A 17,638-nucleotide genomic window follows, 5' to 3' on the forward strand; every position below is an offset into this window, starting at 1 on the left:
CGTAACATTTCCAGAATGTGAAACTTTCTTAAGTATAAACCAAGAAACAAGTAAAAGCACCCTCTGAAACACACCCCACCCTCTTCAATGTACAATAGCGAACAACTTTCTTATACAGCAGTCTTGCTTCATGCGCAATGTTGTATTTATTCAAACATGCATTCTTCTCTAAGTTATACAAGATGGTGTGTGTGGCCTACTGTAACAGGTTGTTTGTGACCTCACTATAGGGATTAACTGAGTTAATATTGCCATCTAGTGGACACTTTTCACATTCCAAACAGCGTCATGTTGGAATAACTGGAAATACAGTAGGTAGCTTTGCAAATAGCAGTTATTCATATTAAATCTGGAGTTAAATGTTTAAGGGTATCTCCATGAAGGAATGACCCAATAAAGTATCAAAAGACTGTAAAAAGATTGTTTAGGGTATTGTTAAATAGGTTTTAAACTTAGCAAGACTGTAAAAGGTTGTGTTGGAGATATGAATACATTATATTAGCCATTTTACGTTTTTTTTTTTTTTTTTTTTTTTTTTTACGTTTTGTAATTATACATGTCTAATCCTTTCAGGACCGTTTTGCGTAAATGCAATATTTTGTATCAAACTAAAAACTTTTCATTGTAATTTGACATAATCATGTCTGTAGGCTACACGGCAATGGCCTAGATTTGGCGCAAAAAAAAAAAAGAAAAAAAAAATCCTTACAAACGTCCTCAAACTATTTCCAATCTCCAATACAATCACAAAATACAATTTTCTTAACGTTTTAATTCCGTATTTTGGTGTTTAGCATGGTATTAAATAATGTAATCGATTTAGGAGTGCCCACATCAGATTGTACAATTTTTGACTGCAGAAGAGGTAAAAATAATAAAGAATTGTGTCAATGTTTCAGCACAATCTGATGCAGTTGCATTTATCCAGTCGGGAACATTACTGAATGTGTCGATTTTCAAAGACAGTCGACTTTTGGCTCATGTAAAATTTGTCGCACAAGCTAACCAGCCCGTTTACAAGCACAATTCCAAGGTAGCGTTCCACTCCAATTTTAATGATTGTTCAGTGCTTACTCGATCAGCAGAGCCATTGCTTTGCTGCTTAATTTTACGTTCATGACTTCAATGTCACATTTTCACTTCAGTTTCAGTGTACAAGTTGTCAAATCTGCAACATGAAAAACGTATCCATCTTCTCTCCTGTATGTGCAAACGGGGAGGAGGCAAAGGGCAAATCTGCCCACACTTTCCCCACACAAACACACAACATAACAATAGACACTCATCCGCGTTACAGTTGGCTCAACACTCACTGTCAAGTACTTTATTCACAATAAGGTCATTTTCTTCTTTAAAAAATCATTTTAATATACAACACAATTTTTAACAAGACAAGTCTGTTTACAACTAAATTTGAATGAATTCCAGCTTCTCTCGTAACCAAAGCAAGCTCAAACATGGAGTGAGAGGAACAAACAGACGAACGAACAAACGAACGAATGTGAGGTTAGAAGAAAGAATGATGAAAGACAGCAAAAAGGGTAGAGGACTAGTATGAATGAAAACATACTGAAATAAAATTAGAAAATAACATTTATAAAAAAAAAAAAAAAAAAACAGTAAGAAAATAAAGAGTTAAAGAGAGAAAAAAAAATAGCTGAGGTATGCCAGGGATGCTGTATCCGCGGCAACCTCACATGCATGTCTGACGCCTTTGCTCTGTTCTGCCAAGTCCACATACGTAAGCGTGCACACTGACGTCTGTGTGCCGCCATATTCCAAGCTAGTGTGCATTTTCTGGAGGGGTTGGATGGGTGGGAACATGAAGCACGAAGGGATGGGTATAATGTTGAGAGAGAAACGGTGAGGAGGGTGTGAGAGGGGACACCTCGCCCTCATGCACTCCCTCCGTCTTTCCCATCCTTCCCTCCTTTTCCTGGAGCTGAGTAAAGAGTCTCTTTCTCCTGCGTCACAGCTCCGGCCATCCTCTGTCCAGCTGTGCCACTCTGTGTGCATTTGCAAGTATGTATATGTAATATATAAATAGAACTATAAGCAATTCCTTATCTGTAGAGCCTCTTTTGGCAGGGCGTGGAAACTGAGGAGCAGAAGCTTCATAAATTTTGGGGGCAAGGGAGGGAGAGAAGGGAGCTTGTGACTTATATAACGTCTGTTAATACTGTCATTAGTTTACAAAAGATAAATTAGTAGACGGTGAGCTTCCTGGAGAAAATGGCGTTGGTTCTATTGCCGGGCATCCTCAGCGCTGGTAGAAAACGGGCACACGTTTCGAGGTCCGTTCAGAGTTGGGCAGAACGAACGGGAAGGAGGTGCGAGCAGGCTTAGGAGGTGGACAGAGAGATGACCAAGAGGAAGGAGAAGAGATGGGCTCCGTTTCCATGAATGACGCACCCATCAGCTGAATCAGCCCTGGGCTCCAACAAGACAGGGTGCGGTGGATGGAGCCACCTGCGGGAAAGAAAAACACGGTTATGGTCTGCTGAGGCGGGCATAAACACCTGCTGAAAATGATTCCACACATGATGTGTCTGAATTGCCCGCATCAGCAAGATGTGCAGCCGCAATTTTGTTTTTACAGATAGTGAAACGAGGAGTTATTGCTGAATTTTGCTATTATATTTAATCTTCCTTCAAATTTTCATTTTTTTTTTCTGCTCAGGCAATCTTGCTTTGGCACAAAGTTATTACCATTTCATGTCCATTACAACAGGGAGTCCTCTGCCACCATCTTGTGGCATTAGAGGCAATTAAATATTGTACAAACATTTATGGAGTTGTTATTTACTCGGCAATTTTTGCTATTTACAATTTAAATCTGCGGGAACAAGAACTAGACTACTTCTTGTTTAGTAGCTTAGCAACCAGTGTCAAATCTGGACACACTTGCTTCAAGATACTTTCCACACAAATCAAAAGAACTCTTAACAATAGAGTAAGTTATTACGCAAATCATAAATGTACGCATGTGACGACAAAGTAACCTAACATCCCGACAGATGTGCCAACATTCCCTTGTTGCTCTTGATTTCTAACAGTGATGGAAAAAGCTGTTCACACCCGGGAGGGCCAGATGTGCGAAGAGTGAAGTGCACACTGGAATCACTCATTGACGGGCACAATCGTATGGAAACATGGAACATTTGAGACACTTGAAAGGAATCAGCATTTGAGTTGGCAGTAATTTTACATGGCTTAAAAAAAGAAAAAAAAAGAAAAAAAAAGAAAAAAAATATTACTAGAAGTCGAGTGGAGAGCTCTTTCGGGGCCAGAGACTTAAAGCTGAGCACACAAGTGTGGAAGGCTCGTCTATGCATCTTTTCACCAAATCAGCATAAAAAAACATCTTGAAGACACGGACTGGAATGCAGGATTTATTTGAGACTTGACTCAGTTATTGCATGAACACGTGTGCTTGCATACCTGCTATCTAGAAATGTATGTGTAGGTGCGGGAGGGGGACCGTCCCTCTGACTGGCCGTTGGTGGAGACGTTCAAAAAGTCCCAGATCAGAATGGTATCGTCGTGAGAACTGCTGATGATCTGGAACTCATCAAACTGCAGACGGAACACACGGCCAGAGTGCTCCTACAAATAAGAGATTAGGAGTGAACTTTAGGGGGAAAAAAATGCACATACCAGTAATAGCACACGTAAATTCCTCAGATACTGTATGCATCAATACCACATTACCAGCCATGTGTATGTGGAGATACCTTAAGAACACGGTTGACTTCGGATCTAATATTTTCCCTGTCCCAGAATCAGCCAAAAAAACAAACAAACAAAAAAACGTTCTATACCAAACAGCCTGTCTTAGAGGGTGTCACTTATGTAAATAACTGCCCCAGGCCACATCCTTCTCTCTCGAAGGGGCTGTGATTTCAGCTAGCCATGTGCTAATGTTGTGAATGGAAATAACTGGCCATGGCGAGCAAAAATAGTGTGAGACAACTGTACCAATTTGAACCAGGCAGACATGTCTTTTACACATTTTAATATGTGGAAAAGTGTCATAAAGTTTTACCAAAACAAAAAAGTAGCATAATGTTACTACAAGAGACTATGATGTATCATTAGTTTGCCGTAACCAGCAACTCTCCCCGCGAGCATTATTTTGCCGTGAATTAATCGGATTTGCCGTGAGTAGCAATTTGAAAAATGTAGTACAACACTTTCTTGTGGTTAAGAACTGCACTGCTTGATATTAACATAACGTAATGCAGCTTTATACTGGAAACCACAATCAGAATGTGTCAAAATTACTTTAGAGAAAGCCCTTATGATAGAGTTTTTCATCCTTGTATTACGAAGGATTTTCAACAATTAGATAATATTATAAATGCCTGCATACTGCGTAGTCAGTTAAAATTATGTACACGCTCTTAGACGGGTTTTGGATCTTTAATATACTATTTTGAATGTGTAGGTCACTTTATGGCATAACACACAAACTAGTTATCATCCAGTCAGAATATTTACTCCAAAGCCAGCAGCTTCTTTTGTCTTGCAACACAATCAAGTGTCGGTGGCTTGGACATTATGTTTCCAGGAAAGTTGCAGACATTCTAAAAGTTTTTAACAGAGATTGAACATGGTTTATTATCTACATGCATCAGGCGTGAACACTCACCACTAGAGTGCGCAGGCATAGTGTGCTTGCAGGTGCTCGTGGGTCCAAGGCTGCTTGCAAGTCCCACACTTTGATTTTACTACAGAGGGAAACATGCCGCAGCATCGGACATTAGTGGGGTCGACATAAGGAAGCAGAGTGCTTGTTGAAATGGAGTCTTACCCATCATAAGCGCCACTGACAATTCTCTTGTTATCAAAGCGGATGCAGCGGACCAGTTCTTCATGACCCTCCAGCACTCGTAAACATGCCCCACACTCAATGTCCCATAACCTGCAAAAAATTAAAACACAGTTTTGCCGGCTGCTGACAATTACATTCTCTTACAAGAAAATTCCCCACCATAATAAATGTTTTTGGTCTGAACCACATCTGTAATCAGCGTGAAAGATTTTTTTACAAGTTGGGATGACCTCTGGGAACTATTACAAACTTCAATCAAACCATTTCAAACTTATTTTGAATGACTTTTGCTAAAATGCTAATACGGTAACCAGTTTGTATGTTTACATATAACATCATAACTATTTATAAAGCACTTTAAAACAAGCAATGCTGTATACAAAGTGCTATACTTGGAACAGAAATCGGTCATGCAGTAAAGCATAAGGTAGTTTTGAGTAGTTAAGTTTTACAGTTGAATAAGCACTAAACTAAAAAATCAAAAAATCAATGAATAATCATTTTATTAATCGTGATTTCAATCTCAGTCAAAAGTAATCAAATTATTTTTCCCATAATGGTTCAGTCCTATGCCAGACCACAAAAATCCTTTCTCACTTTTCATGGTAATGACCCAGCAGGATTACCGGTATATTTCTGTGTGTTTGTCTGTTGCACAAAACATTCCATCAACTCCTTAACTGCAAGTCACATTATCTGTTAACATATAAGGCAGGATGTGCAGGTAAAGTCACCCTATCAACAAAGCCCATAAGCCTTTATGGAGGAAATAGACCTATTCAGTTTAACATTATCAAATGTACCTAATTGTGTTATCAGATGAGCCGCTGACAACCAGTCGATCCCGGTACTGTAGACAGGCAATGCCCCGCTTATGACCATTTAGAGTGCGGACAAATTCACAGGTGCTGGTGCTCCATACCTGCACAAGTCAACAGATCATCAATAAAAACGTATTTGCATCGATGCCATTTTTCAGTAACACGATTACAAAAATGTTAACGTATTTCTGATTTTAATGAGAGTCACGTCAGTTAAGCTTTGACAGAAAAATGTCAAGACAAAAAGGCTGTCTGCTTCAATGTTATTTGATAAATAGCATTTCATCAACCCGAGGCAACAAGGCTGTAAATGAAAAATCCATATACTGTATTCAAGTCATCACCTTGATGGTGCGGTCCCCTGAGGCTGACACAATATATTTGTCGTCAAAGTCGACCACGTTGACAGCCGCCCGGTGTCCCACAAGGACTCGCCGTAAGCTAATGTCAGTTGGCGAGGCCATGTCCCACACGGCGATCGAGCGGTCCTTGGAACACGTGACCATGAGGCCGTTGGCGAAACGTAAATGAAGCACGGCCTCGTTGTGGTGGATCAGCGTGTTCAGTACCTCACCCGTCGTCACCTCCCACACCCTACAGAGGAAGAAGGGAGGCCATAGTGAAACAGAAGCAAAAGAAGGGAGAAGAGATGGAGATGACAGGAGGGAGGAAGGTTTCACAGCTCAATTGGCCAGGAAAGGATACACACAATCTTACACTGTGTACTGACACACATGCAAAGAATGCAAAACATTGCTGCATGTTACGAACTGAGTACAAAAAGTCTCATTTTCCTTGGATACCACACGGGAATACAGTAGAGGTGGGGAGAGCCAGAAGACAAAAAACAGCATTGAACTCACATTTTCAAGACTTCAGCGTACAGCAGTACCTTAACTTATGGGTGTAATTTGAACCATGACCAAGCTTGTAACTCAATTTACTCTTACAACAAAATCTGTTTCAACATCAACTTAGCATTCATAGTTTGTGCTTAAATGGTACAATTAAGTAGTTGGTAGCAAGTCTTGTAAAAAGTTACACACATAGTAAATTTGTGCGTTGAGTGTGCCTTTAAGGGGTGTGGCTTAGAGAATAACATCACGAGCTACAAACAGTCGAGTTCATTCAGTGATAGCATCTTTTCCGCACAAGGCCCAGCTAGACTCTTGTCTCAAATTTCAGCGGTATTGTATAAAAATGGCAACACACTGCATTAATTCTGACTGACAGCTTTGAACTCCCTGGATAATTACTCGTATCATCCAAACGACCCGATGCGATTAAATAATGTTAACAGGCTAAGTTTCATACCTAACAGTTGAGTCTGATGACCCAGTGACGATGACCCTCTCATCATACTGGAGGCACAACACTGAACCTGTGTGACCAGTCAGAATCTTCAGACACTCCAGTGACTGCTTATCCCATATCTGCAGGTAGAAATAACACACAGGAGGAGAATAAATGTGCGATTTTAGAATGAGCGTAGATTTAGGTCACGCAAAGAAAGGCCATTTGTCATTGTGATGCTCATGTTCTGTTCACGCCCCATTTCCCCACTGCTGAGGCGAGCAGGACGTGTGTACTTGGGAGAATAATTTAGAGCGTCCCTGGGTATGCGCCAGCCTCCTGCAGAACAATAAGATGGCAAATCCGCTTCTCTCCCACTACTGCTCTCCTGCTCTTCACCACCTTCTCTTCCTCCACAGACAAGTGGGACACACAACCACGCGGAGTTGAGCCCTTTTAAGCCTATAATTCACATGTTTGCTTTCTCACTGTTTGCAGGTTTAGTCCAAAGGTAAGAAAATGATGATTACGCAGATCAAGTACAATTAAAGATGTTACTTTCTTAAAAATGCAGATGTAGCAGAAAATAACAACATAAGTGTATGATGGCCTCAATTGCAATAGAGGCAAGTTGTTGAACGTATTTAAAAATGATTTTTTAGTCAATGTACCAATTTAAGATTGGATTGTGTCAGTAAGGTAGGTATGTTTTTTTTTTTTAACACAAAGGGGGCTCTAGACCTGAAAAATCAATTAAATAGACAAAGTGGTTTACCAGGTGTCGGTTAAATAGTATAACAACCTTTGAGTGAATCCCCACATATTCACAGCTCGGAATTTAAAGGTTTATTTTGGGACTGCTATGTTTTTCCCTGAAAGTCTTGTCTAGAACAATAATACTTTGGAGCCACCTGGTGGAATTCTTGTGCTCTGTGAGGTTAAATTCATTTGTGTTTTTTTTTTTTTTTTTTTAAGTTACCAATATTCGGTGTAGTCTAATTTGCCACAACAATTGGCCTTAGTATTGCCGAACATCTATTATTGTGTATAAATGCAAAAAGGAGGGTTTTATGACAAACACAGGTTGCTGGTGCACACATTTGTTTGCCCTTGTGTTATGTCAGTTTGTGCTAGCTTATTATTTAAACTGGTATGTTAGCTACGTAATACTACTGAGGACCCTCAGGTGACGATAGTTTGCTTATGTTGAATGTTAGAACTTTTTTATTTGTTTGTGTACAGTAACATGAGTTCATGATTATGTGCATGCATGATGATGTTGTTTTGTGATCCTCTCAGATATAAGTGCTTTACCATCATCTTGTGACATAAGTGGCTGTGAATAGATTGGATGATATCAGCTAAATCAAAACGTGTATAATTAACAGCAGCACAGTAGTAACATAAAAAGCTGTCACACACACACCTTGATGGAATTGTCCCTAAGGCCACTGATGATCTTGTCGTCATCGTACTGGAGACAATAAACCCCTTTACTATTTTCTGAGCGGCATTGGATCCTTTGCAAATTGTGTCTGCCACACCGCCAGTTAGCCTCAATTGTCTGGAGGAAAAAGAAAGCAACGAGAAAGACATTTCTCAAGGCTAAAAGTGGGATGAAAACAAGTAAAACTGACAAAACAGCTCTTTTGGTTAGTGCATGTACAAAGATATAAAGTAATGTTCTATATCGAGAACCAAACAAAGCCTTGCAAAACAGAAGGACATGGTAACTTGGTAACTAAAAATAGGCCAATCACCGAAAGAATAATGCATCAGATTTATATAGCGGTTTTCTGGACACTCAAAGACATGTCAATATAGACACATTAGTCATGCACTCACACGTTCACATACTGTTGGCTTTTTATTCAAGAAACAACTAAATAAAGGCACACATTTATATCAACTGTAATGACCTTTGTATATTGTCCTTTGCTTTTAAATTCACTTACCTCTATGTCTTGGATGATTTTGGGATAGAGGGAGCGATAATACGAGTTGGGCGGGACTTCGGATGTGCGATTTTTGAACAGATATTTCTCCCTATGAGGAAAAGAATGATTAGTTTTCTCATAAATGTTTCACAAGGTCATAATAATAATAATAATAATAATAATAATAATAATAATAAATATAGTTATTGAGTCTGCCACAAACAAGCTAATATTACTTAAAATCCACACAGTAAGAGAGACAATACTGCAAAAGTGCCCATTCTCACCACTGATGTCTTTCGGACAGTCCTTTCCATAGTGGGTCAGTGCGGACCATGCGCTCTATGAGCTTTTTCCACAGCATACCCTCGGAGATGACCCTCTGCCACTCTTTACACACCAGCTCTGCTGCACAAAGCGAACGTGCATCCAGGAACGACAAGATGTTTTCTGCTATGTGATCTAAGCCTTGGGCTGAAGAAGAAGATAAGAGGGGGAATTACATACATGACATCGCAAAGTGACAGAGAGACGAATATTTTTACATTATTTCAACTTGCAATAAGTGCTGGGTGGTGTGGCTAAAAAACAAAACAAAACAATTACTTCGTATCAGTCAATGTCAGTAATTATTTTTTTCTTTAATAAAATTCAACTATTCAATAAGGATCCAGAAGGAAAAAAAGTTTGATAATTTTAGTTTAAAATGTAACATTTAATAAGACATCAACACAACTATCACAAACACACTGATCACTATAGAAATAAACACTTATCTAAACAAAATATGCAAAGTGTTTTGTCAACAATTGCAATGAATACCTCTTGACATCAGACATGTAAATCAATACACAGACATGTCTTAAATTACAACAAACTGTGTGCATATTATTTTAGAAACAGTCAGAATAAACTTGAGGGTTTCAAAATATCTGCCACATTAAACAAACCAGTTGTCTGGTGCCCTAATAAATGAGAGATATCAAACCAGCATGTGGAAAATCACCTCTATCAAATACATTTTAACCAAAACAACTACACCCACCCACAAGGCAGCGGTGCTTCCAGATGAACTGGATTTCTTGAAACAGCCATGGCGGGATGGGAGTCATTTTCACCGTGAGCGGACGGGACAGGATTTATTTATTTATCTTTTTGTAACTATGGTCCAGGACTGAGATGGGAATGACAATCCACTCCCGTGTGACCCTCTAATGGAAAACTCGAGGTTCTGGCCAATCTGCTTGACAATTCCGAGTATAGGGGATTGACATTTTGGCGATGTTCTTCCTGTGCTTACGTGAATTTTCTAAGGGTACTCCGGGTTCCTCTCACATTCCACAAACATATATGTTAGGTCTCTTTGAGATACTTAATACTTACTAGGTGTGAATGCAAGTGTGATTTTTTTTTTTGGTCTATATGTGCCCAGCAAATGACTGGCCAACAGTCCAGGATGTACCATAACCCAATATCACCTAGAATTGATTCCCCAATGAGGGCGAGTTGTAGAGAAAATGTTTGATGAATTGATGAAAGTTCATTGTATTCTCTGAGCAACAACAACAAAAATAATAAATAAAAATCAGACCATTTGAATGCAACTTTTTCAATGAACCAATTAACCAGTAATGCCTCACATTTGCAGTTTATGGACAATCGTGTTGGTTTCCGTACCTGGCAGCGCTGTGATAAAGTCTCTCTGTAGCATGGGTTTGAGGTAGGAGTTTATGTGGCCATGCTGGTAGTGGCACATTCGAGAGATCAGGCGCTCAACAAACTCCACCTGGTCAGCCTCTGACCACTGGTCGAACAGGGCAATGCAGTGTTCCTTTTCTTTCTCGTAGTTCCCTTCTGACGGGCGCTTGCGGGACCCCACAACAGGACCATTACTAAGCTGTGAAGAGAAGATGATGTTGAGTGACAAACTATATTGGTTTAGAGCAGCCTACTACAATCGTAAAACTAACTGTGTTCATGCTTTAAGATGGACAATTACGAAAAGTTTGGAGAGGAACATGACAAAATAGTGACTGCTGAAGAGTTGAGTATGACTGTGACAGTGTCATGTCAATTTGGAAGCTCACAATACATATGGATAATGGCAACTGACAATAAGAACTGAAAGATACCTTGAGAACAGTGTTCTTCTTTGGCGACAGGTCATCCACTAGATTCTGTGACTCCATCCCCGACGTATTCTGTTAAAAAGGGGACAAAACAGATCAAATGTGTTGGTAAGTGCAATATTTTCACTCAGTTGTCAGTATGCTAAAAGCACTGTGTTGAGCCAGGACAGCGGTGTGGTTACAGCTGGACAAAGAAGTGCCACGAAAACAGCCAAGGAAGGGTAACCACCATGACTACTGAGGCTTGTGTGCACATAGTATGTATCTACACACTCACACACGCACCCCAACATTCTTTCTTGAAAAGGATGCCAGCTACAAAGGAACACAACAATAAATAAATAAAAATATATCCGCTATCTCTTGCCATGTTAGAGAAGATAATGTCAGAAAGCAACTGGTAATTAAAATAAATACAAATAAATAATTTTATGCATTCTATACGTTTTTTTTTTTTTAAATAATCGGCAGATTACTTGGCAATCAGAATTTTTTTCTGCCAAAAATCTGTACCGGCATCAGCCTCAAAAAATGTTCATCGGTCGGGCCCTAGTTTTTATTTCTTTATGTCACATTTGTAAGAGAGATTCTACGAACTCGTGCAAAACAGCAAGTTATATCTTCCTGTCTAGAAACATTTTCAGTGTGGCAATTTAAAAAATACATACATTTCACTGACTGATATTTTAAACATTTTACCCTATATTAATACTTTTAATCTTACAGGCCACTCCACTGCACTGACATATGCCGTAATATAATTCATTTCCTGTGTGTTTAACTGTGTAGTGTAATGAATAAGACAATTATTAAAGTGCTTGCTTTTTTACTGCTTTAATGCAGTTAGAGCCAGATTTCTGTGAAAAGTGTCCTCAATCATCCAAGCACTTAATTCCGGTGTATCACGCTAACATGTCAACGAAGGTTAGCTTTGCAATTAGCATGTCTTCTCTGTTGGAGGTGATGATTACTGACTTGGGAGTGATCACCGCAGCATTATAGACACTAGGGGTGTTAAAAAAAATCGATTCGGCGATATATCGCGATACTACATCGCGCGATTCTCGAATCGATTCAAAAAGGGCAGAATCGATTTTTTTTTTTTTTTTTTTTTTTTTTTTTTTTAGGATTCACACCTTGAGCATGGAAGAATGTTATATGAACGGAACATTAAGCCTTAATATTTTTATTTTAATGCTGTTCAAACATGAAACAGATTACAACCTCTATGAGACTGAAATTTCAGAGAAATAAATAATACATTTTCATATAAATCTTACACTCTACAAGCTTACTGATTAGTATTTACTAAATTTGAATGAAAAAAAATCGCAACAATCGACTTATAAATTCGTGTCGGGATTAATCGGTATCGAATCGAATCGTGACCTGTGAATCGTGATACGAATCGAATCGTCAGGTACTAGGCAATTCACACCCCTAATAGACACATTAGGAGCCAGTCGAAGCTCGTTGGTGCGTCTTAAGTAGGCCTGAGCTAGCGTAGACTGTCAACTACCAGCATGTAGATGATGTGAGCGCCTTGCGCAATGTTAACACATGTATTGTAGCACTTGTTTATACATAAACTCAAAGGTACATTCATCAACTCAAAAAGAAGCTGAGTGGTATTCACTAGGTTGTAACCAGCCACTTCACATACCTGCATGCCACTAAATCATACACTTTGATTATTCTAAGAATGAACGAGGTCTCTGATTCAATTACAATGGGAGGGTGCTCAAAAACATGCCTGCCTGCGTGGACAAAAATAAAAAATGGCTGTCTGTCAGTGCATTTCCAAAAGCAGACTAAAATCATAAACAATAAATCTCATGTTGTAAAGCAGGCTAATTCATGTATCAAAATAAATATTTCTAAAAAAAAAACAAAAAAACCCCAACCTGATTATCTCGCAGCTAAATAAGTTTAAGCCGGAGAAAAAGTAAAAAAAATAAATAAATCTATATATCCATTAGGGGTTGAATGACCACAATTTTTTTCGTAGTCGACAATCAGGTGATGGCTGCCTAGTCGGCGTCAATTAATCAATGAGGTCATTGATATTTTTTTAATTGTCAACTCGATAGTTTTGCCTCCAAACACAAACTTGCTCCCTCACTTTACCAACACCCGACTCATTAATCCAATTACCATCACATCCAATCATACTCATAGCGTCATAGCCTCACAGACAGTCAGGACTTATTTAACTAACACCAATTAACTTATTAACAAAACCCCAAGGTCGATATTCGCTACAATATACAATCATATTATCGTAGCAATTTAAAAAATATATATCTTGGTGAATTGTGGGGTGTGGTAACTGGAAGGAGGAAGAAGAGCTTGTTAGGGGCATCAGCGAGATAAAGGCTTGAGCAAAATACTAGCTGCTAGTGACAACAACCATTCGATTTTACAAGAATGCAGTTACTGTTCAACCACAGCTTGTCTTCATCTTGTCGTCTAAGTGGACGCTACATGTCTTTTTACTGTTACAGGGGGACACTTTCTCGTCAAGTCAAAATTATTTTTAATATATTTTGAGTCTAAAAGAGCTTCACACACCCACAGCTAACAAATATTGCCGACATAATCTTAACTCCACAGGAGTGCAAGGAAGAAAAAAAAAAACGGGAAAAATAAACCTTGAGAAGGGACCGCAGATGTTATATTTGAGGGTAGACCTGCACATTTTGCAAGTGACCATGCTACCAGTCTCATTTTTTAGTAAAATATTTCCACACGCTTGAAGCACAGCTGCTGGTTTGCCACGCTGAGCGACCACCTGACGATTTCAGCAACGCATCCATGTTGTTCATGCCACGATACATGACTGATGATCAATTGACCTCATGTCATGTCGTCATTGTGAAGTGACGTCAACACAATTATTAGTCGGTTTACCCTAGTATTATTTATTGATGTTAACTCATTCACTGCCATTGACGGCTATATACGTCAAAAATCCATTTTAACTGGACTGGCGGTGAATGAGTTAAATATTTTAACGGGCAGGGCAATATGGCTGGAAAGTGTATCACTACCATGTTGTTCTTTATCATAAACTAAATCACGCTGACTCTACAGCGCCTTTTCTGGTTTCATCCAAATAGTACGCTTTACCTTACTTGCCTAGTGCTTAAAAATATGACTAATCAACAATTGATTCCACATCAGCATAAAGCTTACCAACTGATAATTATGTCCTTCCCTGGTGAATATTGAGCAAAAAAACAACCAAAAAAATCAGTTGTCGCTACAAAGGCACCTGCAAAAAATAAAAAATAAATCTGGTCCTAAAAACCCAAGTGGAAGGGTTAAGAAGCCAAGATGGTCTTGCTGGTGTTCATGATCATGCAGAGCAGAAGAGAGGGGAGGAAAAGACAGACTAAGTTTGACCAGGCAAGCAGGCAAGCAAGCATATAACAGTCTCTCAGGGCTTGAAAGAAGACCCTCCCCACCTCAGCCCTCACACCTCCAGGCAGAAGAATGAAGGTGGCTGTTTCTTTTCACTTTAATGTGCAATAAGGAAATGGACAATTGTGGAAGGCCTGTTGCTAAATGTCTATCACACAGGACAGCGGCTGTGACCAGTTGTGTCTGTTCGATCATTATTGCGGTCAATTAGAGTTTAGGATGCTGTTTTAGGCAGGGAGAGACTAGCAACACACCAGGGGTGGACCTGAGAGCAGTGTGCTTCAAATGTGGAGGAAAGTACAACATTAGGTAAAAAGGTTGACAGGTGAGATGAGGGTTTACATGGATGCTTAGACGTCATGTTGAAAGAAAAGTAAAAGGAGATGGCAGGGGAAGGTTGGGCTTTAGGTAGAGGAAGAGCAGCAGAATTAAGAGGAGAGAGGCAGAACCTGGTTGTGAGCCCGGGTGGAGGGGATGCTCTGCAGGCACCTGAGTGCACACAAACTCTCAGCCACCGACGAGCAGCCCAGCCAGAGAGAGCGAGGCACAGAGCACTGTGAGAAAGAGAGGGAGGGAGGGAGGAGGAGACCCAAGTGGACAGGGTGAAGGAGGAAGAGCAAGAGAGAAATAGATGTGAAGTAAAGGAAAAGAGAAGGGGGGAAGTGATGTTGAGGGATAATGGAAAGAGGGAACCGAGGAGGTGAGTGAACAGATGAATGGATCAATCAATTGACACGTGGATGCAATTGGTTAGGAGTTCATGTGGTGTAGATGTGTCAAAATGCAATAAAAATGAATGAATAAATTAATGGTGTTTAGTTGGGAATCAGGAGGTTGTGAGTGTGTGTCCATCAAAGGTGAGGGAAAGAGTCGGGAAGGAATTGGGGGGAATAGTGAGAGGGAAAAACCAGTATTAGAGCTACACACACATTGCACAGTGAGCACAGGAACACACACTCATTCACACACAAAATACTGACAGATACGCACAAAAGCAGTATTAGATGTGAACTAGGTGTGGATGTGTAGAGGAGGGGCATTGTGATTAGCCGGTCAATTATATTTATTTGAACCCTGTCAAATGTTCTGCTAGCAAAAATTACATACTGAAAGAAAGAAAAAATAAAGCACGAAACCATAAAATTTCAGGGGCGGGCGTCTATGGCCGAAGTCCTGCAGGTTTTGGAGGTTTCCTTCATCCAGCACAAGCTAATTCCAAACAACAGGATCCTTATCGGGCTTATGCAGAGCTTGCTGATGAACTGATAATATATATCAGCTGTGTTGGAGAAGGGAAACATATAAAACCTGCAGCACTCCGGCCCTCGAGGACCGAGATTGCCCAGCTCTGCCATAAATGAACTAAACAACTACTAAACAATGTATATGACTGATGCGTTTTAGTAATGGATCAATGGGGACGGGTTTTAATAAGCCATCGGCTTCTCCCCGTCAGTCCTTCTTTCGGATGTCAATGTTTCAAATGATGTGATGTGATCGATGTAACCTTAATGTGTCCGAAAGTAAAAAATTAATAACAAAACAAACAAACAAACAAACAAACTACATGGTCAAACTATGGTCTAAGTCCTGCTTAATAGAAATTATAAAATTATGTGTACAATTAGTGTAAAGAGATGTCAAATAAATGTACCCAGGTTGGAGTGGTAGTTTTAAACTTAACTTTTAGATCAAGAGCATACTAGTTCAGCATCACTTTTGTGCGGCACTTAAACATTCTAAATGTGCACATCAACATTTTCTTACATCAATTTGCTTCAACAATTTCTGTTAGTTGGACTTTTAGCGACTCACCAACAGGGTAATATACTCACTGTCCGTATTAAAAGAATTAGTTACGTTATTCGTCCAATGAGGCTGACCCTTAAAGAACATTACATGTGACTTCATAGAGATTGATACTTTTGGTTATTTCTCGCTGGCACCTCCAGCAACAGATCAACTACTTCTTAGATTCTCACACCGTTTCAATTCCACGTAACTACACAAGCCAACCAAAACGAACAAAGTGGATCTAGATATATCGATGATATAGTAAGAATCAAAAAGAGGTATCATACCTTTTGAAATCCTTCCGTTTAATCAGTACAATCGTAGCAATAGCTTTTGTTAAGCTAACGATACCTTAGCCGCCTAGCTTTTGAAGATAGCCAATCGGTCTGACATAAACAGTAATGCGCTAAATAAATACTAGATAAGCCGCATATGTAGGAAACTGGATTTAGGATTGTGGTTTATTGGCTATGTTTAGTAGGCTCGTCCAAACAGCTACTCCCGTCTCAACTAAGTGTCTATTTTGATATAGAAAGGAATGTCAAGTAGACCTAGCAAGCTAGCTACATGGTAACTTGCTGCCCCGCTAACCGTAATGCTAGATGAATGAAAAAGCAGTGCACTTCCTTCTACGCACTTCAAAAATATAAACAGCCATGCTTCACTTTAGAAACATTTTAGCAATATTCACACAGGCTTCGGGAACTACTAGACATGCTCACATATCTTTTACCGTGATGGCTTTCAACACACAACAAATATGTAAACATAAGCGTACATTTTAGTGGTTCACCGCTCCCTAGCCAGTGCTAGCTAGATGGCTAATGCCCAGACAGGGCCCAGTTAAAGTGGCGCAGCGTCACCGCAGTGAACACTACCCCGAGAAACCTCAGCTGTCTTCGGCCGACGGCTGCGTGAATCCACCGTAGACAACGCGAATTGCGAACAGTGGCCGAATCGGTATGTTGTTCACAACCACCCGGCGATAAGAAGCATAAATTACATACGTAGTAACACGAGTTATCGACGATACAACTAAAAATGTATCCCTTATTTCAGGCCCTCCCTTGGATTCCCGGTCCCCACTTTTCTCCTCCACCTCTCCAGACAAACCGCTTCGGTTTGTTCTTCATTTGGAATCAGCGAGGAACGGCTCCCCCTACGACTCGGACAACACCCCCGTGTGTCCGTGACGCCGCGTTGAAACACATCTTACCATCAGATCCAACGTTTTGTCCTCCATCTCCGGCTCCATGTTGACGATCCCCCCCGAAACTCGCTCTGAAAATGGAAACCCAGCCCTGCGTCGGCGGCCCGCAAATGCAGAGACGTCATTCGCTTTGCTCAAGCCTCAGCATTGGGTAGGACAGTGTGGAAGGGCGGGTGGGGGATGGGAACGCCCATGCG

At 40.1% G+C, this 17,638-nt stretch overlaps 1 protein-coding gene across 2 annotated transcripts; it reads right to left on the reverse strand.

The window, feature by feature from the left end:
* Positions 1-1,291: 1,291 nt before the first annotated feature.
* fbxw11a (F-box and WD repeat domain containing 11a) lies at positions 1,292-17,615 on the reverse strand. Of its 2 annotated transcripts, XM_077531432.1 has the most exons (14): positions 17,448-17,606; positions 14,887-14,991; positions 11,018-11,086; positions 10,563-10,782; positions 9,173-9,359; positions 8,904-8,994; positions 8,375-8,512; positions 6,970-7,088; positions 6,000-6,249; positions 5,638-5,756; positions 4,814-4,924; positions 4,652-4,730; positions 3,442-3,606; positions 1,292-2,469 (listed from the first exon to the last, which is right to left on the reverse strand). In XM_077531432.1, exons 1-13 carry the CDS (start codon positions 17,484-17,486, stop codon positions 3,445-3,447), a joined length of 1,689 nt encoding a protein of 562 aa, XP_077387558.1. In that variant the 5' UTR covers positions 17,487-17,606; the 3' UTR covers positions 1,292-2,469; positions 3,442-3,444. The 2 variants fall into 2 exon arrangements, with proteins under 2 accessions (XP_077387558.1, XP_077387559.1); XM_077531433.1 differs by lacking the exon at positions 14,887-14,991 and having other exon boundaries at positions 17,448-17,615.
* Between the last annotated feature and the right edge of the window lie 23 nt (positions 17,616-17,638).

This window comes from Festucalex cinctus, chromosome 9 (genome assembly GCF_051991245.1).
Source record: "Festucalex cinctus isolate MCC-2025b chromosome 9, RoL_Fcin_1.0, whole genome shotgun sequence".
Taxonomy (NCBI): Eukaryota; Metazoa; Chordata; class Actinopteri; order Syngnathiformes; family Syngnathidae; genus Festucalex; species Festucalex cinctus.